We start from the raw sequence: 26,814 nt of genomic DNA, 5'->3' as shown, positions 1-26,814 counted from the left end.
CAGCGCGGACGCACTGGCACACAGCTGGCCGCGGGGCCTTCGCAAGTATGCGTTTCTCCCAGTGAGCCTTCTTGCACAGCTGTGCAAGGACAGGAAGGACGAGGAGCAGGTCCTGTTGGTGGCGCTCTATTGGCCAAAATCAAGACTTTGTAAAAGAGCATAATAGGACCCCTTTAACAAATTTTGTAAAAATAAAATAAAAAAATTCTATAAAATTTGAAACACAAATACACAAACTGTATTAAAGTCTGTAAAATTGGTTTGTTTATACGCACCAAGACTGTGTTTAATTACTTCAGTAAATATTTGATATTAATATTTCAAGTAACTTTTTATTATCGTATATGTAACTTTTTTTTTTTGTATATTTATAATTTTAAAATTACAATTCTAGTTATTTAAAAATTAATCATTCTAATATACTGATTTGGTGCTCAGGAAAAAGTTCTTGTCAGTGTTGAACACTTGCTTCATATTTTTGTGGAAAATGATACATTTCCCAGGATGTGTTATTGAATAGAAAGTTCAGAAGTCTAGCATTTATTTGAAACAACACTTTTGTAACAATGTGAAAGTCTTAACTGTCATTTTTGATCAGTTTAATGCATCCTTGGTGATTGTGATAATTTCTGGCTTTTGAACAGACTTTTGAATAGTGTATATTCAGAATCAGACTATGTAATTTGTGGGCATTTTTCTTTGTTTGTTTTGATTTTATGTTTGTTCCATTTAATGTTTTTTTTAGGTTTTCCTTTTATACTTTTTTTTTTTTTTTTAAACATGTTTAAATTTTTGTTAACGATAACACTGATTCAAACAAGATAAAAACCTACATGGGATTCTAGGTGACTGTAGTTTTTTTTGGTTGTTGTTGCTGGTATTGATCTGACTAGTTTTTATTTATTTTTAAGGTCGTGGGCGTCCACCAACTGAGCCGTTACCCGATGGGTGGATCATGACATTCCATAACTCTGGCATTCCAGTCTACCTCCACCGGGAAACCAGAGTTGTCACCTGGTCTAGACCTTACTTCCTTGGAACAGGAAGCATTAGGGTAAATGGTTTGGCTCCCCTAAGATAATTCTGTTTACAAATTGAGTGCTTTGCATTCTCATGCACCTCATCCCTGTATTCTACTCATTTCCCCCCCAGAAACATGACCCACCAACCAGTAGCATTCCCTGCTTGCATTATAAGAAAATGAAGGAAGTAGAAGAACGGGAACAAAATGGAGAGGTGACTCCGTCTGCAGAGGTGTCTCCAGTGAAATCTGGTGAGGAGGGCATCCCATTGGAGAGAGTCGATGAACCGGACTCTACTGCCACAGAAGAACCGACCGGCAGACCAACATCAGAAGATCCAGATCTTGACCTCATGGAGCCAGGAGGATCTTCAGAGGGGAAGGAGAGCCAAGCCAATGATATTGCACAGGGAGCGCTGGGCCAGGTCAGAGCCAAGGTGGAGGTGTGCAAGGATGAGTCTGTTGGTAAGAGGATGCGGTTTCACGCTCTCCTGTGCATCACTTTAAAATCCACATGGTTTGTAAACTCTCTTCTCGTGACTTGTATCCCAGACATTGAGGAGTTTAGAAGCTACCTAGAGAAGTGCTTTGATTTTGAGCAAGTGACGGTTAAGAAGTTTCGCACATGGGCTGAGCGCAGACAGTTCAACAGGGACATGAAGAGGAAGCAGGCCGAGTCTGAGAGGCCCATCCTACCAGCCAATCAGAAGCTCATCACACTGTCCGTACAAGATGCCCCCACAAAGAAAGGTACTTGTCTCTATGAGTCATTGCATTGGTGAATTGAGCAGTACACAACACGTGGTGTTTTAACAAGACTGACTGTGTTTATATTTCAGAGTTTGTCATCAACCCCAACGGGAAGTCAGAAGTGTGCATTTTGCACGAGTATATGCAAAGAGTGCTCAAAGTGCGACCAGTTTACAACTTTTTTGAATGTGGTAAGTAGCATAATGCATAAGACTAAAATTGTAATTGAGAAGCTGTTTGAAGCTGTGAAAAAATAGCCACTAATAAACGCATGTTGAGTTATTTGTGTACTGAGTCTGCATATCTGCAGTATCATTTACAGTTGTGCTAATGAGCTCGCTCGGCAGAATTTATTTATTTTTTTTAATCAATGTACTTAAAATGTGTTATAATGCTGTTGTGAAAGCAATAAACCACTTAAGGCCATGCCGAATGGTTTGGTTAAAGACATTTTGGGCTTGATGTAACTAACAGCTCTCTCTAACCATGATAAAATCGCATTAATTGCCTGTTGTGGCATAACGATTTTACTTTGCATGTGTGTGTGTTTGGTTTCTTCTTTTTTTTTTTTTAATGTAATTGTTTTGTTTACCTAGAAAACCCAAGTGAACCCTTCGGAGCCTCAGTCATTATAGACGGTGTTACATATGGCACAGGAACAGCAAGTAGTAAAAAACTCGCCAAGAATAAAGCTGGTACCTTTTCCCCCATCTTCATCTGAGTCCTTAATGTTTCATGAATAGATTGCTGTAAACGTTTTATTAGGGAACATAAGTATTTATATTGTCATTCTCTTTCTGACAGCTCGAGCAACACTGGAGATCCTTATTCCTGACTTTGTGAAGCAGACGTCTGAGGAGAAGCCTATAGAAGGAGATGAACTGGAGGTACTGCTCTTCTTTCTGAGTGAAATGACAGATTTTTATGTTTGATCAGAGTTTTGTTCTTTGTTGTACTTATGGATGTTTATTTCCTTCTCCGATCCCACAGTATTTTAATCATATCAATATTGAAGATTCAAGGGTGTATGAGCTGACCAACAAAGCAGGTTTACTCTCACCATATCAGATCCTTCATGAGTGCCTTAAGAGGTATGTTGTGATAGAGAGTCTGTCACTCTGTATTACAGGAAATGCATGTTAATATAACCGTGGGTCCTTGAAATGTCATGTCTGATTGAAAAGCAGCTGAAGATCTGCTGTCGTCTGTTCTATAGAAACCATGGCATGGGTGACACCAGCATCAAGTTTGAGGTGATTCCAGGAAAGAACCAAAAGAGTGAATATGTCATGACATGTGGGAAGCACACTGTACGCGGCTGGTGTGAGTATCCATGCTTAAGAGGTTTCATTCAGAGCATTTCACAATGGCATACTTCAGAAATTCTAAATGTTGGTCCACTCTGCAGGTTAATCTCAAGCCACATTCCTAATACTGCTCTTGTTGACTGCAGGTAAAAATAAGAGGGTTGGAAAGCAGCTGGCATCACAGAAGATTCTTCAGATGCTTCATCCTCACGTGAAGAACTGGGGCTCACTGCTGCGCATGTACGGCAGAGAAAGCAACAAGATGGTTAAGAAGGTCGGCGCTGTCTTTTGTCGAAACATAATCTGCATTTTAAAGGGGTCCTATTATGCTTTTTCACTTTTTCAACTTAAGTTAGTCTGTGATGTTGCTGTTTGAGCATAAAAAAGGTCTGCAAAGTTACAAAGCTCAAAGTCCACTTCAAAAGGAGATACTTTATTTAACAGAAATCACTTTTCAAAAACTACACCGAACGACTCGTTTAGACTACAACGCATATTTTCCGGGATTTGTGATATCACAAATATCGACGAATGGGACGAGACCTGGTTGAGCTGCACTGTGATAACACTCGTTGCCTTCTCTAAAATATGTGAAAAATAAGGTGTTTTTCGAACAACCTAGTATGAGAGCCTGTTCTAGTACACCCCCAAAACAAAATCAAGACTTTGTAAAAGAGCATAATAGGACCCCTTTAAGATATTAAACATGAGAGTAATGTTTCTTTTTGTTTGTGTGATTGAGAAGTTAATGTTGGATTCTTGTCGTCTTCAGGAGAACTCGGATAAGAGCGTGATTGAGCTTCAGCAGTATGCCAAAAAGAACAAGCCAAATCTTCACATCCTCAACAAACTAAGAGAAGAGATGATGAAGCTGGCTCGAGAAAGGGTACAGCTGCAAATATGTCCTCTTTCAGACACATCTTGCTCTTCAGATAAATGGAGTTGGCTAAAGATTAAAAACATCCAGCTGACCATAATAAATTCCGTAAATTGACAGCTAAAAAGCTTAAAAAGCTTTCTAGTGTTCACACATTTGTGTCTTATTGTTTTTTCAGGAGGAGGCAAGAAAGAAGCCGAAGATGACTATAATGGAGTCCGCTCAACCTGGCAGTGAACCTCTGTGTACTGTTGACGTCTAGCAAACCCTTTGTCCAGCATTTTGTGTTAGCAGATAGCACTGACCAATGGTAATGGTTCTATAACAAAAGGTCATCATCGTACCATTACTGACTTATGCATTACTTTGCAGTGCAAAATGGCAATACTAGTTACATTTTTATCAGATTAATGAGCTCCGTTCCCAATCCAGTTATTGCCCATAAAGTATGGGTTAGGTAACAGTCATATACATGCACTAAGGGAAGGTAGAATGAGCATTAAATACCTCCAGGTGCACTTCTGCACCTGAACGTGCACAAATATAATGACGGCTGTTGACAATAATATGCCTATATTGAGGAGAATCATACAAATGATGTATGTGAAGTATTATAGATGCTTTTAAGTTTGTGGCTTTTAGATGTTAATAAAATGTTGCTTTTTCCCTTCTTAAACGGCAAATTCATTTCATATTTACTGTGGAACCACAGATTTCAGAGACAGACTATCTCGGTACTCATAACTGATGCGTTTGAACAGATATGCCTGTCATTTTACAGGGATTTGTTCCTTTATGTCTGCTTTTGTGGCATGCAGAGTTGTTCATTCAGTGCACGTAATCTTTTATCTGGAAAATAGGGTTTATAATGGCTTAAAGTGTGTTGGTTTTCTTCAGTGGCCATGTCTAGTTCTTATTGGCATGTGAAGCATTTAAATGTTGTATTTCTAAAGCATTTCATGTGCACACTTCCAACTGCTGTTAAGAAATGCACTTACTTGCTTGAGTGGAATGAACAACCTTTGTGTTTTTGTTTTAATTAAGGAGTGATGTATGCCAATGGTTACCTTGATCAGTTGCTCTACTTATTCAGAAAGCACTGCAGAGAAAACACAAGCACAAGTGTTTGAGGTACTGTAGTTAGTAGAGGTACAAGACATCAGGGAGACAGGATGCTAGTGCGCGCTACTTAAGCTATGTTTTTTTTGGTATTTTTACATTTCGTTATGCTCTGATATAATCTAACTTGCATTAGAGGTTGGTTGGCAATCTTCAGTAGGAAAAAAATGGTATATGTTGCCTTAGTTTTTCCTCTTTTATTGATGGCGCCTTGTTTGAGTCTGCATTTGTGATGCTATACATTATGTATTTGCTGTGGAGTGATGCTTGCTTTCTTGCATTGATATTTTAGGGGGAAAAAATGCCTTCTACGCATGTGCTTTTTTTTTGTGTTTGTCTTAAATTTTTCGGTATGGTTTTGTGGTCATTTGCTGCGGTGGGTGATTGTGTGCACATTTTGTTCAGATGTTATCACAGTGGTGTATTAAATAGTTTGAACTTTATTCATTATTTCATAAGGCAGTCTACCTAAAAACAAAGGTGGTAACTCCATACCTCGAAGAAAATCAGACCATGTCGTTATATTCAATAGCTTGAAGAACAGTGTGAACCAAAGCTTTAAGTCTTATGCATTTTTTTTAGAATATTGCTGCATTCATTAAATGTATATAAACATATATGGAACAAAATATATTAAAAAAATGCAATAACTGCTGGATTAAAATATGGTCCCTGTTTGAAGAAAACCACCACTTCCCTCAAACTATAATGGGAGAAGAGAGGGGGAATTCTGGCCTTAAGGTCTGACAGGAAGTCTGTTTAACACACTGAGTGGGGGGGGAAAAATCAGGTTTTCTTGGGACAGCGACTAAAAAAACTGCAGTGCACTGTCATTGAGTTTAGTATTTTAGTTTGTGTGCTTCTGAATGTTCACTGCGTTTGTGAAGGCACTTTCCTGTTTTCCATGAGCACAAGGCTGCTGCCATACTAAGAGTTCTTAGAGAATGTTTTCCCAATACACGTCTGGAGTGTACGACTTGTCCTGTCAGTCTTGCCAAGTGTGTATTAATTGTGTGAAGAAATGCGTGCTTTTCAGTCGCTATCATTGAAGGGTTAATGTTGGATGATTTGGCTGCAAGTAAAGCTGCCTAAAAAAAATTCTTTTCATGTGACATGATCGCTGGCACAGTGATTTGTTTATGCAAATAAATTGATGACCAGAAACTGATGTCTTGTGCTGTTTTTAATGCAAACAAGAGAGAAAAAAAAGAAACCTGTACAAAAATGTGGTAATGGTTTGAGCACTTTGAAGTCAGTTGAACTTCTAAGAAAAAGTGAACATTTGAATTTCACTCAATGTGTTTAAATGAAAGAGAAACAGCCGTGCTGGCATAATAGATGATGAAGATAACAGAGCTTCAGGTTTCTGTGGTTTGAGTGTCAGCTGTAGTCCACTCTTTCAAACAGCAGGATGGTTTCACAGTGCATGGTCTGGGGGAAGAGGTCAACAGCCATAGCTCTCACTGGACGGAAAGGGGCTCCTCGCACACGGTTAGAAACAGCTCTGCAGAGACTTCAAGACATAAATATACGTTTTAGAATAAAGTTAATTGGGAATATTTTATATTTTCAGAAGAAAGTCAACCTGAAATAATTTGCCATGGTTTTTGTTTTTTTTGAGCCAGGAAAAAGGTTTGTTGTCTTAATCTTATCAAAATATAATAAGCCTCTGATTTCCCTTTTGGCTGATGTCACGCATTTCTCTCATATTTCAACTTTTCACTCAAACCACCGCCATTCTGATATGTAATGCCCATCAAAATGCAATCAGTTCACAATAGTTTGGATGTTGCTATCCTGAATTTGATGTGTAATTTATTGTTCACTTTAAACCGAAAATAATGAACTTACTCAATAAAATTGTTCATCGCTGCTTTGGCATTGCAGGCGACGTAGATGAGTCTCTTCAGATGCTCTGCTCTTCTGATTGCTAGAATAACTTTGGAATCTGGTAAGAATGAGAATATTTGGGCAGAGAACTTAAAAACAAAACACCATGCCTAAAAGTCAAAAGTTACGTTCGGGAGTACTGTACGTACGTAGCCCTGCTCTCGGAGGGTCAACGATTGCTGTGACGTTGGGGGACACAACAGCATTAAGAACAGTGGGGAACACATCTTCAGCCTTTCCACAGTGGAATTCCACATTGGTCAACCCTGAAAATGTACATTTGAAGTGAGTATATCATGGGAGATAAAGAGAGAGAAAAACAAGGCAATGATAATGACATTCTGGCCTACCGTTAGCTTCAGCGTTAGCCTTAGCATCATCCACTGCCTCCTGGCACAACTCTATGCCAATCACCTTCTTCACTCTCTGTTAACACACACAATTGTTTTCGTTGTTGCTCTGTTCATTACTCATATTTTTAGAAGCAAACGCCGCACCTTTGCCAGCGAGATGCCGATGGTTCCTGTTCCACAACACACATCCAGCACAGTGCTGTCCTGGTCCAGCTGTGCCCATTCACCCACAGCAGAGTACAGAACCTCAGCAGCAGGGGTGTTCGTCTGGCAGTATCAAAAATCATAATATTATAAACATTTCAATAGCGCTAACGTAGGACATTTAAACTGAAAGTCAGTATTATTATCCTGTACCTAATATTCTGAATCACATACACGATGGCTTAAAGGAATCAGCTGCCTGGTGCCTTATCAAGCATAGTATTAATTTTCAAGAAATTATATAACAGTCAATTTGTCAGGAGGTTCACCTGAAAGAATGAGTGTGGAGAGATACGGAATTTTAGTCCAAGAAGCTCTTCGTGAATCCATTCTTCTCCAGTCACGTGTTCACATGGCAGGTCCTCTGTACCCGCAGATGTCCTGGGTTGATGCAGATTAATAAAAGAATGTGTAAAGTCATCTAAAATCTAAATTTGGGGTCTTACCTTTGTCCCATTCTCACAAAATACAATGAAGTGATGGCACTTTCTTTTCCTTCTCCTTCAGTAAAATACTGACGCAGGTTTTGTTTCAGTTCCTCAATTTCTTCTTCTTGGAGTTTCTAGGTTGTTTAAACAAGTAAATATTTCATGCAGCAGTAACAATAGATCCACAACCAACATCTAAAGTGGACACAAAAGCAACCACTGAATAAATCTCTTACCTGTGGATTGAAGAAAACAATGGCCATTGTTTGCTTTATCCTGCTTGTTCGGACTGTTAGCTGCCGCCAATGACCCTCATAAGTCTCTGGACTGTATACTGCATAGGGAGTTGTCCTGTTCAGAATATCAATACAAAATCATTTAATAAATACATATACAATGGCTGATGGGTAATGCAGACAAATACTTTACCCCTGGAATTAAAAAAAAAACTCATTTGACTTCATAAATATGGTTAGATTTGGATGCACATTAGGCGTAATCAACAGTTAACAACAGAATTATTTCATTTACCTGATGAACTGCTGGAAGCCCTGCACAACCCTCTTGGCCTCAGAAGATACATGGGTGGTTTCTGATGGACTCACTACTGCACAGGATCCTCCTTTATACTTGCCTAAACGAAAGCCCACTGTCTTATCCTCTCCATCTGCTCCCACTCCAATCACAAACTCACACTTATTCCTGTACTCCGTCTGCAAGGACAAAATCTTTATTAGATAATGACAAATCACATTCAATCATACTATTTCCACAGACTGTATTAAACAAACTATTTATTATGCATCCATTTATTGTTCATTCAACCCTTCACATACTTTATGATAGTTATTTTGTGAGTTAATTAAAGTGTGACTGTGATTAGAATAATTTATGTGAGCGCAGATGATTTACCTGCACAGGTGATGGTCGTATGGCCTCGAGTGGGCAGCATATTTTGTTGTACTTCTCTTTTTGAACAAACAACCAGGGAAGCATGGCTTTGTTGTTGTTGCCAATTTCTCTGAGAACAAGTATCAAGGAGGCTGGTTATATTGAAGTTAAACTTTACTGACCAGCTTTTGCTATACTACTAGAAGCTCATGTATGAACTATATGTTTGACAATGTCATGCAATTTATCTATTTTTGCTATTTATAAAAGAAACATCTGGAAGCTATCCATGCATACGCATGTCACCGGACCCATCAGAAAATACCTGGTCAGTTTCTGGAGAACACCTTCAACTTCTTTCTCTTTCCTTTTCAGCTGTTCTTCATAAGGCACGTTCCACAAGGGTGTCACAGCATTGGCAATCTGGATATTGAGAGGCTCTTCTTCATCCTCCTCTCCCTCCTGGCTACCGGCTGCACGTTTTGCACCAGGCTGTCCACCTTCCGCTTCCTCCTCTTGTTTCCTCTTCTTGAGGATGGGATCAGCTTTGGGCTTGGCCAGCCGTACACTCAGCACTTTACTCTTCCACTGCATGCCGTGCACTGCCTTCATGGCCTTGTCCCTTTCCTCCTGATTCTTAAAAGTGACAAAGGCAAACATCTGTTTGCTAAACAGCTTGATTTTGTGAGGATTGATCCCATGCTTGTTGAGGAACTTCTTCAGGTCATTAAAACCAATGTACTTGGGCAAGTTTTGAATCTCAACTTTAAAGATCTCCGAGGTGAAGAGATCTCCTTTGATGTAACGGTACACACCACCTGCTGCACCCTCTCCTTCTGCTGCGGTTGCTGGCGGATTCTCTTGGGTTTTCTCTTCTATTACGTCATCTGGTTCTTTCTCTGTGCTGGGTAATGAACCAGCTGGATCAGTCTTGTCAAGAGCAACGTCTGTCATTTTGTCCTGCATCAAAGGCCAACAGAACATATTATTAGATTTCTTTTTTTTTTCATTTTGTATTCAAATAGGTGATCTTAATGTTCAGTAAATCAGTTTCAGCAGTGTTCTGCAATGTGCCACGGTGCAATTGTGTAAATGTGTATTTCTACTTTAATAATTACTTTCCCACAGAACAGGACCATTAAAAAACAAATGGAATAGTGACCAGTTACAGCATCTAAGACCCCAATACATAAGTGAATTGACATGTTTATGTGCCAACTAATGGACACTACAAGGCTAAAAAAACAGACTATATTTTTAAGACGATTAAATGCCAAACAAATCACAAGCGAAGTTAATTCTGATATATCTTTAGACCGTCTGAACAAACCTGTAATGTAAAATCTCCTTGTTATTCAGTCAGTGTTCTTCACTATGAAACATTAAGGAGCTCTAAAAGCACTATGCTGTTATGCACGCACGCAAGCTGCCATCTTTAGAAACACGTGTCAAAAGCAGCGTATTGTGGGAACGCCGGTTAAGGTCTATTCCTCTATTTAGTCAAATCTAGCTGTGTAAGACTAATTGTTTTAAATATACTACTTAAATTTAGATCACAAACAATATTCAAAATTCTTTGCGTTTAAACGTTTAATTTTATTTAATTCCAGCGCAGCGCTTAATTTTGTCTAGCGCAAAAGAGCTGGGACTTTTATTTTGAAGTGTAACAAAACTGGCGAAAGTAAGTGCCGAGTCTTTACTCTGACGGACCAAGAAGTTTTGGCTGGAAAGGTTCGTGTTCGGAAGAGAGAGAGAGAGAGAGAAAAGCGCAAATGACTAACAAGTGCTGTTAAACATTACGTGATTGTCTTTAAAATTATCACCGGGGGATGAACTGACAGATTATTGAATGAGAGGCCAAGCACCTTCGACAGTAGCTGTCTAGCTCGCTGCTATCTGATACGAAGACAGCGCAAATTACTGAGGAAAGTCGCGCTTATTCAGAATCGGTTCTGAAGGACTTCAGCCGAACTTTAACAAGGGATGGACGACCCAGCAGTACTGGAGATTTGGGTTTGATTAGAATAACGACTAACAGCGGGGTTTTCAGTGGTCAGATGTGGCTGCTGGAGACGGGAGACGTGTCACTGATAAATAAAGCAGCTGGAGTTAAGAGCCACAGCGCTGACATCCATCCATCGGTCCATTCAGCTCGGTCCGCCCCACAGGGGGAGTCCATCCAGCCTCTATCCCGGACCTGTAGGATTTTATTTACCCTAAACTTCACCGCCCGGGGAATTTAACACTTCTTAACCCCACTCTGGTGTGGAAAGACGTGTTTTGCCAGGATGGGTTCGTTGTTTCGGAGTGAGGAGATGTGTCTGGCCCAGCTCTTTCTGCAGTCCGGATCCGCATACGACTGCATCAGTGAACTCGGCGAACTCGGGCTGGTGGAGTTCAGAGACGTAAGTCGGTGTATAGCGTCTTGTTTATGCGTATTTCTTGTTTGAAATATTAACTTGGATAGTGCTGAGCTGACAGCTTCACGCACGTTGGCTATCGATGTGATAAGAAAGCTGTCGAGCTATACTCGGCACACTAGGTTTTCGTAGACCAGACCACCCACACATTTCTACGTCTTTAATTGACGTCGTTCATTTGTTGGAATAACATAAGTGCTCGCATCTGTCAGATACCCACATAAACTGTTGGTATGCTTCAAAAATGCATTAATTTTTGGCACGCTTTGTGTTCTTTACTCTCATTATTAAGTCATTAACAAACATAGTTTTATATAATGTTTAACTTTAAGTGTAAGAAATGTTAGAAATGCATATTTCAATTAATTATTATTTCTTAATTATTATTATTAACATTATTATTGTTCATATTTTATTGCATTAACTAGTATTAAAGGTATTGTTTTGAATTTATTAGTATAGAATGTTTTGAATATGTGTAGAATATTCCAGTCATCCTGGATCTGTTTTGATATATATTTTCTTGCTCTTTTTTTTTCCAGCTTAACCCAAGTGTGAACTCTTTTCAGCGGAAGTTTGTCAATGAAATCAAGAGATGTGAAGAAATGGAGAGGATTCTGGGTAAAAACTTAAATTAAACTAGTGCTCTCAAACGATTAATCGCGCGATTAATCGCATCCAAAATAAAAGTTGTTTTTTACATTATATATGTATGTGTACTGTGTATATTTATTATGTATATATAAATACACACACACATACATACAGTATATATTTTGAAAATATTTACGTTTATACATTTATATATTCATATTCTTATATTTTATATTATATATAAATATATTTAATATATAAACAACATATGTTTCTTAAATATACACATGCATGTGTTTGTATTTATATATATATAATGAATATACACACATATATTATGTAAACAAAAACTTTTATTTTGCATGCGATTTAATCACGATTAATCATTTGACAGTACTAAATTAAACGTATTAGATGAACTTAAATTCATTAAATTCTTTAATAAGGGCATACTTCAAAATGATAGTCTTAGTACTTTCTGAACACAAAGCATGTTCATGATGGTTGAGTTATTACCAAAAACAGTTGTAGTACAAATAGGAATTTTTCTTTAAAATATTTGTGAATGAGTGATGGGCAGGACCATTAGGTTATTTAATTTTAGAGTTTATAAACAGTGCATTCAGGTTAATTCAGTAGATTAAGATTGGTATGTGATGGCACTTGAGAAACAGACATTAAAGCTAATTAAAATCCCCCAAAGTAAATCAACAGAATGAACTCAAAGTGGACTTGTATAACAGGGTATCTTCTGCGGGAAATCAAAAAAGAAGACATCCCACTGCCAGAAGGGGAGGTGAACCCAGCTGCACCATTACCCAAACATGTGATGGTCATAATGGTGAGATCAGTTCAGCGCTGTTCATTTGTTTAACTCTTGTGATTAGTTGGTCTTTCAGACACATTCAAATGTCTTTTCTGTTCTGTTTTCTCACAGCCAGTTGCCTAGTTTCTGCTTCTGTTTTCTTTCTTTTATGGCTGCTTAGCTCAGTTCAAGACATTTTGTTAAATAATTGTATCTTATCTATGCACAATCAGCTTGTAACACTCCAAAGAGAAAGGAAAACTTGAAATCCCATCATATGACCCCTTTAAGTTTGAAAATGTCTGCTGATAGAATGTTTGTCATTCAAAATGTAAATCTAAAATATTTGCCTATTGAATTGGGATTTAACCTTCATTTAATAATTTTATCGCATGTATTGGAAGTCGTTGAAATCCTTTTTTTCAGTTCCCTGCTAGGTCTCTCTCAGGAACACTTTCCTCAATGTCAGTGCGCTTAAAACGTTGATATATGACTGCTGATATTTAGTTATTACCGATTCCTGTGTGTTCGGTTTAGGAGCAGCTTCAGAGACTGGAACTGGAGCTGAGTGAGGTCACCAGGAACAAGGAGAAACTCCAGAAGAACCTTCTGGAACTGACTGAGTACACACACATGCTACGCATCACACGCAACTTTGTGCACCGCAGTGCAGAGGTAGGTCATGTGATTCCCTGTCAAATGTTTGGAACATTTGTTTGAGCAAAAGAAACAGGAAACGTCTGATTGGTGGAAAGATTTGGCCTGCTTTTGTTCTTCATTATATCACTAATATTGTTAAGCAAACAGCTCTTTGTAAATCAAATATCTTTAAAACTCTTGCTCAGTGTACTGTCTGCAGTTTGTCTGTTGATGTCTTTGGTATCATGTTCGACCTCTCTGGTGTAATTGAAAGGAATTCATCTCCAGAGAAAAGGACTGTGGGAATCCCGCAGGTGATTTGGAGTCACCTGATTTTCACTGACTGCCAGAACTTTGCGAGGAGCCAGCAGTGGCTTTACAAATAGGCTTAACTCTTGATGACTTCTTCTTGATCACAGAGGCGTTGTGTGAATCTAATCTCTTGCTGGGTTTTTGCTTGTGTATGAGCAGAGGGAGCCGTCACAGGTTCAGTATGAAGAGTTTCCCTTCCTAGAGAAAGAACCCATGATGGACTACACCAGCATGCAGAGGCTTGGAGCCAAGCTTGGGTGAGCAGTGTTTAAAAATATAAAGCTGAAAGTATACTGCTCTTGCCCATGTCCTGCTTTGGCTCACCAACAGTTAATGTGAAAGAATTTTCACCATCAGCACAGTTTCCTGTTGCACACCTTCCATGCAAACTGATTTTTCTTTTAAAATCATCTTTTTTTTATCCAACATCCTGTTTCTTGTATGCATGTTTAAAAGCACACAAAACCTGTGTTTTTGAATTCATGTTAGTGTTGTAAAGTGGAGCTCATATTCTTCTTGTCCCTCCTGCACAGGTTCATTTCTGGGCTCATCCAGAGCGTAAAAATCGAGGCGTTTGAGCGAATGCTCTGGAGAGTGTGTAAGGGCTACACCATCCTCAGCTACTCGGAGGTAGATGGGCTTTTGGAGGACCCTGCTACGGTGAGACTAGTTGGCATCTCCAACATACTGTAGTTTGATTTTATATGTTGTTTTTGTAACAAAAATGTTTGGCTAAATCTTATTTTTTTTTAACCATTTGTTTCTTTTCTTGTGGTCAGTTTAGCCTTTACTGTAATGCTGGATGCTTGATTCAATTAAAAATAATAATAACAAAAATGGGAATATCTAAGTTTTTTAAGATGTTCTAGTTTGTCTGTTTTGTCAGGGGGAGCCAACCAGGAGTGTGGTGTTTCTCATCTCCTACTGGGGAGATCAGATTGGACAGAAAGTTAAGAAGATTTGTGACTGGTAACTTAGCTCTTAAATCAACTACCTACATTCTACTTGAGGTTATTCTGTTAATCAGTCTGGTTTAAATAACTTTGACCTCCTGTCGTCGTTCCATCGTGCAGTGTGAACACAGCAACAACTGAATTCTACCCCAGATAGTCGTTCAGTGTGAAACCAACAGTGATGCGACGTCTTTGAAAATCGTGCAGTGTGAACTCGGCATAAGCTGCCACATATCTGGGGCAGTTAACCACCAACGCGCTAACTGATTGCGTCACAGTGCTCCTTTTTCATAAAGATTATAAATAGCTTGTTCCCTGTTACATTTAGGGGAAGCTTCATGCTTTCATTTCTTAATCTATTTTAATTCTTTCAGAGCATTTTTGTTCTTAAGAGAAAGTAGAAGTGCTGGGGTTTTGAAAATATTGTTTTTGTTTTCATAGCTACCACTGTCATCTGTACCCATACCCCAACAGTAATGAGGAGAGGACAGATGTGGTGGAGGGGCTCCGCACACGCATTCAGGACTTGCTCACGGTGAGTCCAGATGAGCTCGGTTTCACCTAGGGGTGTGTGATATGATGCTTTTTGATCGTGGACGATAAAAATGTCTCCACGATCTGCTTTTGAAGAAATATCGTAGTATCGTGCTACAGCGCACATTCTGTCAGCTGCAGTTCTGGCGCCTCCGTCTCAGGACACTGCACTTATTCACAGTCACAAAAGTACATTATTTGCATCTGCTTTAGAGCCGTTAATCATTTCATTCACGCGCTGTTCTGACGTGCGCTTTTTCTGAGGGGGTACAGCTGAAGCACGTGCACTAAAAACCCTGTCAAACAGCTCCTGATTTCTGGACTAAGTTAGCTTTTGCGCTAATACTGTCAAAACACAGAAGGTTTACATACAGACTCAGTTGGTTATGTCTAAAATGAAAGTAAACAGTTGAGAGAAAGTCGGATACGTGCCTGTATATTAGATGTGTGCAGCTCTTAAAGGGACAGTACTAAACATGCTGCCGACTGTCATTAAAGGGATGGTTCACTCTAAAATGTAATTTCTGTCGTTATTTACTCACTCACATGTTGTCCCAAACCTGTATTAATTTATTTCTTGTGCTGAACACAAAAGAAGATATTTTGAAAAACGTGGGTAACCAAACAGTTGCTGGTCCCCATTAAATTTGTTAGTAGGAAAAATACTATGAAAGTCACTGTGTACCAGCAACTCTTTGTTTTTTCACGTTTTTCAAAATAACATTTATGTTCAGCAGAAGAAAGAAACTCATGCAGGTTTAAAACAGATCTGACAGACATGACAGAATTTTTATTTTTGGGTGAACTATTCCTTTATTAATAAAACAACAAAACACAAAGAGAAAAATCACTCACTAATCTTGACTGAAGAACTTTAATACAGTTGCTTTGCTATAATAATAATAATAATAATAAATCTATTTAGTCTATATATTTAATTTTATATTTGTTCATTCAATTTCTTGAAAATAAAGCACTGTTATATTTGTATATTATGTGTATTTGTAACGTGTATCTTTGTTCTTATTTTTTAATAGCAGATCAAATAATGAAAGATTTTTATCTTCGCCCACCTTAGCCAAAAACTCTGACATTCTTTTTTTAATATTTTGTTACCTTGAAATGCTTTGTCTTTATAATAGGGAAATTAGTTTGGCTGTAATGCTCAGACAACTTGCAAAATAGTAAAACCAATATAACCAAGTATCGTGATAAAATCGTGAATCGTGGTATTTAAAAAAAATAAAAAATAAAAATAATCGTAATATGATATTTTTGCCATATCGCCCACCCCTAGTTTCACCCTTGTTACAGTTTGACACGCACACTTTTTCTTGCTTTGACTGTGTGTAACATGATGAGGGTGTAAGTGTGCTCTCACTAGTGTGATTGGTCATTTACTGACTGATTTTTACCTTTATCTTAGTTACTAATAAGCTCAGCTTAATCTTAATTAAAGATGAAAAAAAAAACATTCATGTTTAATTGTACTTTAACGTCTTTTGAAACTGACTGATGAAATCGGGGACAGTTGAGGTTGACTCAAAGCAACTTTGATGCACAAAATGTTCAAGCATCCTGTATAACCACAGTTTAGTCCTTACCAGGGAAGGCTGTAAGACACACCAGACGGTAAACTGAAACCTCTGTCCTAGAAACTGTAACTTGACATTGTTAAATTCAGCAGCTAATTGTAATACAGATTTTATTGCTTGTTTTCAATAAAAGTTTAATAAAATTCACACAGACATGATCTCACTTGTTAGTTCAGAGAAGCAAAATATCTCTTTTCTTAACTGAATAAAAAGTGCAAATTTCTTGTTTCAATAGTGCTTGAGTAAAGTGCGAATTCCTCGAAATAACACTTTTTAACACAGGAATTATAGTAATGAAATGCATGAAGGTTTATGGAGTTTTGTGTCATGCACAGTAATAAATGATGGGCTGCAATTGTAGAAGGGCTTGATCGCGTTCTGTCTGTCTTTAGCAGTGGATGGTACTTCAGATACTCCAACCAAAAGAGCAGAAAGTGTACATAATAGAATCTACATTAGAATTATTTGGATTTAGTGTTGTAACTAATCTTTTCTAACCAGTTCTAGACAGCCATGCAGTGGAGGAATGTAGGGGGGGGCAGGTTAGGTTTGAGGGCATTTAAGTTTGCTTGTGACTGCTCTGTAAAAGAGAGAAAGAAAATTGTGTTAGTGGCCCAACTCGGCACATGATGTTCACGAGGTCTAGGCTGTGGACAAATTTCTCACAGACTATAGGCACCATTAAATCATTTTTCGATACTTTGTTCAAACTCACTGTTCCTCTCAAAACCTATGAAAAGAGAACGGCTCACTCAATCCTTCATGAAAAGTAAATTGGGTTGTTTCTGTGCCTAGAAAATATTCCTTGATTGATTGAAGATATGTTTGCTGAAGAGCACAGCAAAATGCTCATGAGAACACAGTTCAGAAACCAGGGCAACAAAATGCCATGTATGGCTGACCTTGGGGGGAAATACACATTTATTTATTTAAGTTCCCCATACAGGCTAAAATATTTATTGCTGTAATTATGACAAAAAGCTTGTTTTCAAAATCTTATCCACACAAACTGAGAAATATATTACATTAATTTTGTGATTCCAGAAATTTCATAAACTCTCTGTTCTTCAATAAAGCATGTAATTAGTATTATTACAGAGCTTTACATTAATACACAATTTAAAAATAAATAAATATATGAATAAATAAGTAAATGCATTCATTTTAAGTCATCCTGCTGCCCACTTTGAAGTTTGCCAAAGCCTCCTGGTTGAACCACTATATGTTATGTTTCACACTTAAAACTTTACATGTGAAATGGTTTAGCTTGACATAGTTTTGAACATGCTCTTGAAACCATTGTTTCTTCGTAGGTTCTTCACCGGACTGAGGATTACCTGAGGCAGGTGTTGATCAAGGCCTCAGAGTCTGTGTACGTTTGGGTGATCCAGGTTAAGAAAATGAAGGCCATATATCACATCCTTAACCTCTGCAGTTTTGATGTCACAAACAAGTGCCTCATAGCTGAGGTGTGGTGTCCCGTAAATGATCTGCCCGCTCTTCAGAGAGCTCTAGAGGATGGATCGGTGAGTACTTGACATTATTTCGAAGGTGCACTAATTCAGACACATCTGATTTAATAATTGTGCACATATCTCTTAAAGGGATCGTTCACCCAAAAATGAAAATGTGTTGTTCCAAACCTGTAAGACCCTCATTCATCTTCAGAACACACATTAAGATATTTTTGATGAAATCTTCACCAATGAATCTGATTTGTTCCACAATTTCTTCTCTTCCGTGTCAGTCTTCGACGCACAAATTTTCATTTTTGGGTGAACTATCCCTTTAACTCTGTTGTTTTGTTCCTTCAGAGGAAGAGTGGAGCAACAGTTCCCTCATTTGTCAATTGTATCCCAAGCAATGACACTCCACCAACCCTCATACGCATCAACACGTTTACCTCAGGCTTTCAGAATATAGTGGATGCCTACGGCGTAAGCAGCTACAGAGAGGTCAACCCAGGTGAGAGGGTAGCGATTAAAAGCACTAAGTATTAACATTAAAATTGACAATGTTAGCAGCTTTAACATGCCCTCAATGCTTCATACATAATATTCTTAGATAAGATATGTAATCTTTCTTCTTTATCACACCTCCTCGCAGCTCCATATACAATCATTACCTTTCCCTTCCTGTTTGCTGTGATGTTTGGAGACCTCGGGCATGGCATCATCATGGCGCTGTTTGCTCTGTGGATGGTTCTCTATGAGAATGACTGCAAACTGAAGAAAACCAGAAATGAGGTACATGCAGCTTGCTGTTATGACGGTGTTCATTTTCTTCTGAAATTCATTTAGACATGGTTGTTAAAAGTAATTTAGTCTAGTATTAGTTGACTGTTTTTGTTAATTTTGTTATAGTTTGATTAACATTGTTACTTTATTATTATTTATTTTTTTAGATCTGGAACATTTTTTTCGAGGGCCGTTACATCATCCTGTTGATGGGTATATTTTCAGTCTACACTGGATTAATATACAATGACTGCTTCTCTAAATCACTCAACCTGTTCGGCTCAGGGTGGAACGTCAGCGCTATGTTTGTGCCTGGAGTCTGGAGGTGAGTGTCCAAAGCACAAAATATTGTGTACGGCATCCTTTATTTAAGCAAAAATAGAAAAAAGAACAATGTACTATGCAGTATGTAGTGTGCAAATTTTTTTTTTAAATGTAGTATCATAAATTTCTTTATAGCTATGGAAAAAAATCTCAGGAAGAAAGTTCTCTCAAAGAGAACACTTGAAAATTCTATGAGTTTGAGTAAAATGTAAGAATCCATCCTGCTGTAACGAGCTCAAGAATTTTAAGCGGCAGACGCATGTGCGCTTAGAATAAACAGACGATATAATTCGCTGGTGTGGACGCTAATATCGTTATCTTTATAGTTATCATTCTTGGTGTGAACGGGGCTTTATTCTATAAAGGTGTGATAACATTTCTTCCAAATTTCCAATAAAATAATTTCAAGAAAATTACATTTCAATAACAAATGTTTTCATTTGTTGTGATTGAAAATCAGGGTTATTCCACCAAGTATTGTTTTCTTAACTCTCCTGAAGTTAAAACATTGGTATTGTGTTGTCTAAAAATAAATATGAAGATGGCATCTTTTTTGTTATTTTGACCAACTGTCATTTCATGCTCTAAATGACATTTTATTTTATTTAAAAGTTGAAAGAAATTTTATCAGTAGTTTACAGAATAAAACAAAAATAGTTTTACTCAAACGCATACCCATAAATGGCAAATTCAGAGAAACTATGAATTTTCAGTGGTCTCTTAATTTTTTCCATAGCTGTATCTAACAAATATTTTGAAATGTAGGTACAACCTTTCCTGTTTCCATAGAGATGAAATCAAGGCTTTACTAAAGCACATTTCATTTATCAGCTCTTTGTACAGCCAGTTGTTATCCTGGCAGTTGAATTCGAGTTCACACATAAGAGGAAGCCAATTCTAACAATGACTGTGTGTTTCATGATGCTATGTTTGAAGAGGTTTATTCTATATACACCAACATTCAAAAGTTTTGGGTTATTCAGGAGGGGCACATTAAAGTGACAGTAAAGACATTTATAAATTGTAGTAATATTAACAATATTATTGTTTTTATTGTATTTTTGATCAAATAAATGCAGCCTTGGTGAGTTGTAGTGTAATTATGTGGAAATTATGCAGATGATCATCACAATTTCATTTATTACCTCACCGTAGGGAACAACAGCAAGCACAGAGATTTCTCATGTACAGTATGTGGCTCTAATGTGATCTTCATTTTCTCTTTCTCTCAAGTCCAAGCACACTCCACTCAAATAGCTTCCTTGCACTGGATCCAAACGTCACAGGAGTCTTTAAAGGGGCCTATCCTCTGGGCATTGACCCGGTAGGTCTCTGCCTTCATTTTATTACTGTGTTATCAAACGAAACTATCACATCACCATAAAAACAAGTAACAGTGGGTGAAAGGTTCCATGGGTGAATGACAAGCTATGATTTTTTTTAATCGTTATAAAATGAAGTTTAAGAATATTTTATTTGCACTCTGTAGATCTGGAACCTGGCATCCAACCGTCTCACCTTCCTGAACTCTTATAAGATGAAGATGTCTGTGATCATAGGAATAATCCACATGACTTTTGGAGTCGTCCTTGGCGTTTTCAATCACCTGTGAGACGTTTTAAAAGATATTTTCGAATTTAATTTCATCCATTTCAAATGTATAACTTTGATCCTTCTAATACTTCATATGTTCTTCTGTTCAGGCACTTCAGACGGACATTCAATCTGTACCTGATATTTATTCCTGAGCTGCTGTTCCTGCTCTGCCTCTTCGGCTATCTGGTCTTCATGATCATTTATAAGTGGCTGTTTTTCACAGTCAGAGACTCTCAGACAGCTCCCAGCATTCTCATCCACTTTATCAACATGTTCCTGATGCAGGGGGACTCCAGTCAGCCCCTCTACCCAGGGCAGGTGGGACTGAAAGAACAGTACATGCACCCATTCCACTTTACATGCACCTCTGTGTTTCTTTACATGTATTTTCCCTCTTTCCCACAGGCTGGGTTTCAGGTGTTCCTGCTGATTGTGGCTGTGCTCTCTGTGCCTGTGTTACTCTTGGGCAAACCTCTCTACCTCTACTGGCAACACAAGGGCAGAGACCACTTGAGCATGTACCGGGTGAGGATCTTTGTTTTGTTAGTGTGTGTTCTGCAGTTGGCTGAAGGCCGTTGGCTGAGTTTCTCTCTCTGTAGGGTTATCAGCGTGTACGGCGGAGCAGTGAGGAGGAGCTCTCTCTCATGCATGCTCATGATGTGGAGGAGGGCACCAGTCTGGACAGCCACTCCTCCAGCTCTGACAGCCAATCAGAGGTAAGACATTCAGAATAGGGGTGGGTGATATACCGGTAGACATGATTAACCGGTAGAAATTTGTCAACCGGTAGAGATTTTGGACTATGATCTTTATTGCGGTTATGCACTCACATCAAGTTGCAGTGCACTGTGGTCACGAAATGTATTGTTTGCACACATTTTTAAGCGAGTGACTTTAAGCTGTTTAAATGCAAACAACAGCATTATATATGCATGCGCTGTCTATGAGACTGTTCTGAGCACGATCTGCATGAATCCTACATGAATCTGCTGCACATAGAGCATGTGAGTATTTTTGTTGCTTTATTGGCCTTGTACGGTTAAATACACATAAATAAGAAATCAGGAAGGGGGCCAACACTTTTTCACACCACTGAATATGAAAATGCCTGTCTTTGCAAGTATTCTCATAAACACAGTAATTTAGGTCTTAAGTGAAACAGTAAACAGCTGAAAGAAAACGTGTAACAGTATATTGGATCTGGGTAGTTCTTAAAGTGACAGCAGTCTAATATTCCTGCTGTCTGTCATTCATGTTAATCAAACAACAAAAGAGAGAAAATCTCTCATTGCTCTTGACTAAATCACTTTTGTAACTTAATACGAAATTTAATTTACACAGTGAAAACTATGCAGTGTTTTTGATTAATTTATACAATGTATGTAGTAGGGCTGTCAAAATGGCTGAAAAACTAAATTCAAATTTTTTACTTAAATATTATCAATATTCGAATTATATTCGAATTTAAAAGGCATAATTTCAGTTAGGGGGAAAAAAAGCTTTTGGCTTCTCTCCTGAGGCCACAAGAGGGCACATCGAGCAAAATATTATGCATGATTCTTCAAAGCATAATAAAATAACACGACTGTCTTTGAAAAAAGTGCATAATGTTTAAAATAATGTTTATAAACCATATATAATTAATAAAGTTGCTTAAACAATTAGAAACAAAACAGCATCGTGCATGTATGTATAGTTTAATATAAAGGACCAAAAACCAATCACAGAGTACTTTCTTCATTTAAAAACTTCGAGATGCAGTGGGATGGGGAAAACCGCCATAAAGTCTTGAGACATGTTTTTTAAAAGTTGAACTTACATTAATTTTACATAGCTTTTTAAACATGCGGCTCTCTTGTGCGAGACGCGAGTGCAACGGTGATAGATGTCCCTCTAGAAAATGCGATAAATATGCGTTCTGTGTGAACGGCTTGGTTTCGGTTTTGATGTAAACAACATCTTCCCCGCATTGATTGTTCTCTTTTTCTGCAATATTTTGAATGAACAACGCAGCAGCGCCGCATCTAGTGGCTTCAACTGGATAGGCTAAGAAAAGCATTAAAATGTAATGACACTTACATCGTCGTCACATTTCGTGCTCCACTGATAAGGCTGCCTGACGCACACCTAAAATTCGAATGCAACGTTTTTGCATTTGAATGTGGATTTTTATTTTAAATTCGACGAATATTCGAAATTAGATTTTTTTTTTTTGACAGCCCTAGTATGTAGCATTTATTTATTGTAGTTTTTGTCCTGTTGCTTGAAATTAGTTACTTACCTTCAGTGAGCTTGAGTTTTTCCTTTTTTAGGCTTGAATTAGTTTTTCTGTGAAATTGACACGGGTGACAAGATTTATGAAAATTCTATGACATCAAAAACTTTGATAACATAAAAACCATATTAAAAGCAAAAATAACTATATTGTGATATATATCGTTATCGTGATATAGCACGATATGAGTACTTTTATAAGATTTTGTTCATATTGCGCACCCCTAATTTAAAACTAATTCCGTGCATCGTTTGGTGTGAATAAACTACTTCCCCTATGAGCCTAACAAAGTTTCCTCTCTTCCACAGTTTGATTTTGCTGATGTCTTCCTCCATCAGTCCATCCACACTATAGAGTACTGCCTGGGCTGCATCTCTAACACTGCGTCTTACCTTCGTCTGTGGGCTCTCAGCCTGGCACATGCCCGTGAGTAACACCCTTCAGTGTAGTAAATAATAATACAGTTTATAAAACACCCAGAAATCAAAGGTCATCATTAAAACCTGCCAAAATAAAAGTTTGTCTAATAATTGAACAATAGAATGTTCTTTTTAAAGTAATTATGATAATAATAGTAATAATAATACTGAAAACATTATTTTTAAGGAATATCACTAAATTCATTTGATTACATTTTAAAATATGAACTAAATTGTTTATAAATGTATTTAATTACCACCGTTTTTGATCGTAAATTTGTATTTAACGTTATAATGTTTGTTTTTTTTCCCTGTGTAATCCTGACCGTAAAATAAGCCACTATAAACCTATACAACGGTCCAGGCATGCAAAGACAAAAATACAGTGATATACCTTGAAGCCAAATTCTTAAAAATACCGTAATACAATTTTTTTTGTAATACTGCCCAGCACTACTTTAATGACTATCTAATAGGGCTACACGATAAATCGCATGCGATATTTAACGCGCATCTTGTCAGTAAAGCCGTTCTGTAATCAGTGGTAAATCTCCATCACCTGCGTGCTTTCACATTGAGCAGCATTAACTACACAGAGCCGTTGTTCACTGACGAGCTGCGCAAAACCACGTTCATATTCGTGCGATTTTTGGCGCAGTTCGTCAGAGAACAACGGCTCTGTGTAGTTCATGCTGCTCAATGTGAAAGCCCGCACGTGATGGAGATTTACCGCTGATTACAGAACCGGCTTTCTGACAAGATGCGCGTTAAATATCGCATGCGATTTATCGTGCAGCCCTACTATCTAATAATTTTTTAAAAAATAATCTGTAAACTGAAATATTTCCTCATTTTTTTATTGACGACTATACAATTTTATAGTTAAATTTGTGATTAATTTAATATATTCAGCACATCCAATGTGTGTTAATAAAAGAGTTTGAAACATATTTGAACACGAGTTTGAACACGCTTTATCATAATTACAGCAGAAATACTGGGTGAAATGTTTAGCCTATATAGGACCTGTAAATGATTGTTTTGGACAATTAGAGGCCTTTTAAAAACGGCTTTATTTAAAATAAAGCAATGCTGAACATGTTTTGTTGTGATCCAGAGCTCTCTGAAGTGTTGTGGGCGATGGTGATGCGGGTGGGTCTGCGTGTGGACACCAGTGTGGGCATTGTGTTCCTGGTGCCTGTTTTTGGTCTGTTTGCTGTCCTCACTGTGTCCATCCTGCTGGTGATGGAGGGACTTTCAGCTTTCCTTCATGCTCTCAGACTCCACTGGTCAGTACAATCCTCAGTATATATTCAAACACAGTATGAATTTATACTGAATGATTCAAACTGAAATCACCTCTCTCTCCTCAGGGTGGAGTTCCAGAATAAGTTCTATAGCGGCGCTGGCGTCAAGTTTGTGCCATTTGCCTTCTCTCTCTTGCACACCAGCTTTGATAACGAGGGGTTGTTGTGAACTGTGGCACGCTAAACACCAGACCAGAGCAGATCTGTGAGCTTCATTTGAACAGGTTTACATGTTGCACTACATGCCAAAGTGGTCCAACCAAATACTCTTTATAGGGAGATACCAGATCAGCATTGACAATACTGAGCCACATCAGATGCTTGAACATTTTGGGACATGCAACCGTAACACAAACACGCTGAGATAAAGCAACAGCTCTGGACTGTAAATAGGACTCTTGAGTGCTTTTTTACGTGTTGAATGTATTAGCGCTTCACAAAAGTGCTGTTTGTGAATATCATTTTTCTGTCATGCCTGTTGACTGTGCAGAGATCGTTGACTCTCCATAGCTGAGCACATTCCATGAGTGACTTTGAGGTTTAACTTTTTTGTTCATTGGCAGTTGAGCAAGTGATTTAACAGCTTGTTTAAATTCCAGCATTTTCATCCTCCATATGGCTCATGTAGTTCATTCATAGTGTTGAATGGAACTGTGCTTCGATAACAACAGATATAACACAATCAGGAGTTCGTACATTTGGGCGCAGTATTTCTCAGATGTTGGCAACAAGATGCTCAGAAAGGGCAACAATGACTTGCCTAATTGTTGCTCCAAATTTGAGCAGTGTTAGCCCAAATGTGTTCATTCTTCATGTTGATTAGCCCAGATCTCGTTTCTGTTGGGCTGTATAGTTTGTTTCAAATCCTGCTGCAGCTGATCTTCTTTCTGTTTGAAAAATCTCCTCAAGAACCTCTTCTAGCCCACAGGAGGCTCAGATATTTCTACGTGCCTAATATGCTGAATGTATTCTGATGGGTGGGTGGTGGATTGAATTTTTCAGATGAAGTCATTTAGAATTGAATTCATTTAATGAGGAAATGCATTGTATCATTGTGTTGCTGTTCAGGGCGAAACTCTCAGTCGTTTATTTTTAATTGTATCATAAATGGCGATGTTTTTAGTGATTTTTAACCTGCAGATCTGTTCAGTTACTCTGTTCAGCTTCTCCAGAATGGTCCTTTTTTAAACTCTTGAATTTAATGTGAGATTTTGGTGTGTGTGGATTGTGAGCCACTGAATTCATTCCAGTTTTTTAAAATTTATTAACAGTACTTGCTTTGATTTCTATCTATCGTTTGACGGGTCTGTTTACATTCCACATTTTGCATATGAGCTCTATATTAACATTACACAATAAAATCAAACCTGTGAAGCTGGGGTAATAAAACTGTTTGATTAAATGACTCGATTTGATATCATTTTTGAGCAAAGGCTTTAATACAGTGTCACCAAAAAGAGCGTCCATTTGTAAGACCTAATTGTTTCTTTTCTGAAATTGTAACAACTTTTTATTCCTAATTGAATTCACAAACAATTGATTTGGCTTTTTTTTAAAGGGGTCATATGATGCGATTTCAATTTTTCCTTTCTCTTTGGAGTGTTACAAGCTAAAGAAGATCTGTAAAGTTGCAAACACTAAAGTCTCAAAACCAAAGAGATATTCTTTATAAAAGTTAAGAGTTAACCACGCCTACCTAAAACGGCTCGTTCTAACACGCCCCCACATGTCTACGTCACGATGTGGGAAGATTTGCATAACGCCGCCCAAATGTTCACGCAAAGAAAGAAGGGTAACTTTTATTCTCACTGTAGTATTGTTGAAACTGCCGCCATGTCGTGGAGACGCTGTGTGCTTCGTTGTGAAAGCGAAACTACATCAACTTTCACCATGGACAAAGCGGAGTCCAGCCCGGGGTCGTCACATGTGGTTGCCGCAAGCCCTCCGGACGCTCCTTCGTCGAA

The 26,814-nt window shown here is 38.0% G+C and overlaps 3 protein-coding genes across 5 annotated transcripts in view; 2 read left to right on the top strand and 1 right to left on the bottom strand.

Annotated features, from left to right (window-relative positions):
* LOC107744441 (microprocessor complex subunit DGCR8-like) overlaps positions 1-7,524 on the top strand; it is a 10,190-nt gene extending 2,666 nt beyond the window's left edge. The window contains exons 5-16 of one of the 2 annotated variants that reach the window (XM_016558095.1): positions 912-1,054; positions 1,153-1,486; positions 1,574-1,771; positions 1,861-1,962; positions 2,368-2,466; positions 2,576-2,658; positions 2,762-2,862; positions 2,988-3,094; positions 3,225-3,352; positions 3,851-3,964; positions 4,134-4,265; positions 7,447-7,524. In XM_016558095.1, the coding sequence (XP_016413581.1) occupies positions 912-1,054; positions 1,153-1,486; positions 1,574-1,771; positions 1,861-1,962; positions 2,368-2,466; positions 2,576-2,658; positions 2,762-2,862; positions 2,988-3,094; positions 3,225-3,352; positions 3,851-3,964; positions 4,134-4,217 (1,493 nt within the window). In that variant the 3' untranslated portion in view covers positions 4,218-4,265; positions 7,447-7,524. Of the gene's footprint in view, positions 1-911; positions 1,055-1,152; positions 1,487-1,573; positions 1,772-1,860; positions 1,963-2,367; positions 2,467-2,575; positions 2,659-2,761; positions 2,863-2,987; positions 3,095-3,224; positions 3,353-3,850; positions 3,965-4,133; positions 5,695-7,446 lie in introns of those variants that run through there. The other variant, XM_016558096.1, reaches the window with a different exon arrangement.
* Positions 6,275-10,298, bottom strand: trmt2a (tRNA methyltransferase 2 homolog A). The gene is made up of 12 exons (XM_016558097.1): positions 10,171-10,298; positions 9,166-9,800; positions 8,862-8,970; positions 8,481-8,662; positions 8,186-8,300; positions 7,968-8,083; positions 7,791-7,902; positions 7,462-7,584; positions 7,315-7,390; positions 7,114-7,230; positions 6,926-7,022; positions 6,275-6,587 (listed from the first exon to the last, which is right to left on the bottom strand). The coding sequence occupies exons 2-12, from the start codon at positions 9,792-9,794 to the stop codon at positions 6,455-6,457; spliced, it is 1,809 nt and encodes a 602-aa protein (XP_016413583.1). The 5' UTR covers positions 9,795-9,800; positions 10,171-10,298; the 3' UTR covers positions 6,275-6,454.
* Positions 8,977-25,215, top strand: LOC107744440 (V-type proton ATPase 116 kDa subunit a-like). 2 transcript variants are annotated; one of them, XM_016558094.1, is made up of 20 exons: positions 8,977-9,168; positions 11,803-11,881; positions 12,598-12,695; positions 13,197-13,334; positions 13,770-13,867; positions 14,144-14,270; positions 14,497-14,579; positions 15,005-15,098; positions 18,006-18,218; positions 18,507-18,657; positions 18,799-18,938; positions 19,097-19,254; positions 20,487-20,577; positions 20,743-20,861; positions 20,957-21,167; positions 21,255-21,374; positions 21,449-21,566; positions 23,431-23,550; positions 24,661-24,832; positions 24,917-25,215. In XM_016558094.1, exons 1-20 carry the CDS (start codon positions 9,073-9,075, stop codon positions 25,017-25,019), a joined length of 2,529 nt encoding a protein of 842 aa, XP_016413580.1. In that variant the 5' UTR covers positions 8,977-9,072; the 3' UTR covers positions 25,020-25,215. The 2 variants fall into 2 exon arrangements, with proteins under 2 accessions (XP_016413580.1, XP_016413579.1); XM_016558093.1 differs by lacking the exon at positions 8,977-9,168 and adding an exon at positions 10,488-11,245 and having other exon boundaries at positions 21,449-21,565; positions 23,433-23,550.
* The last annotated feature ends 1,599 nt before the right edge of the window (positions 25,216-26,814 follow it).

The sequence above is a fragment of the Sinocyclocheilus rhinocerous genome, unplaced genomic scaffold, assembly GCF_001515625.1.
Source record: "Sinocyclocheilus rhinocerous isolate Xijiao unplaced genomic scaffold, SAMN03320098_v1.1 scaffold196, whole genome shotgun sequence".
In the NCBI taxonomy this organism is placed as follows: domain Eukaryota; kingdom Metazoa; phylum Chordata; class Actinopteri; order Cypriniformes; family Cyprinidae; genus Sinocyclocheilus; species Sinocyclocheilus rhinocerous.
This window is presented reverse-complemented; position numbering and strand designations above follow the sequence as displayed.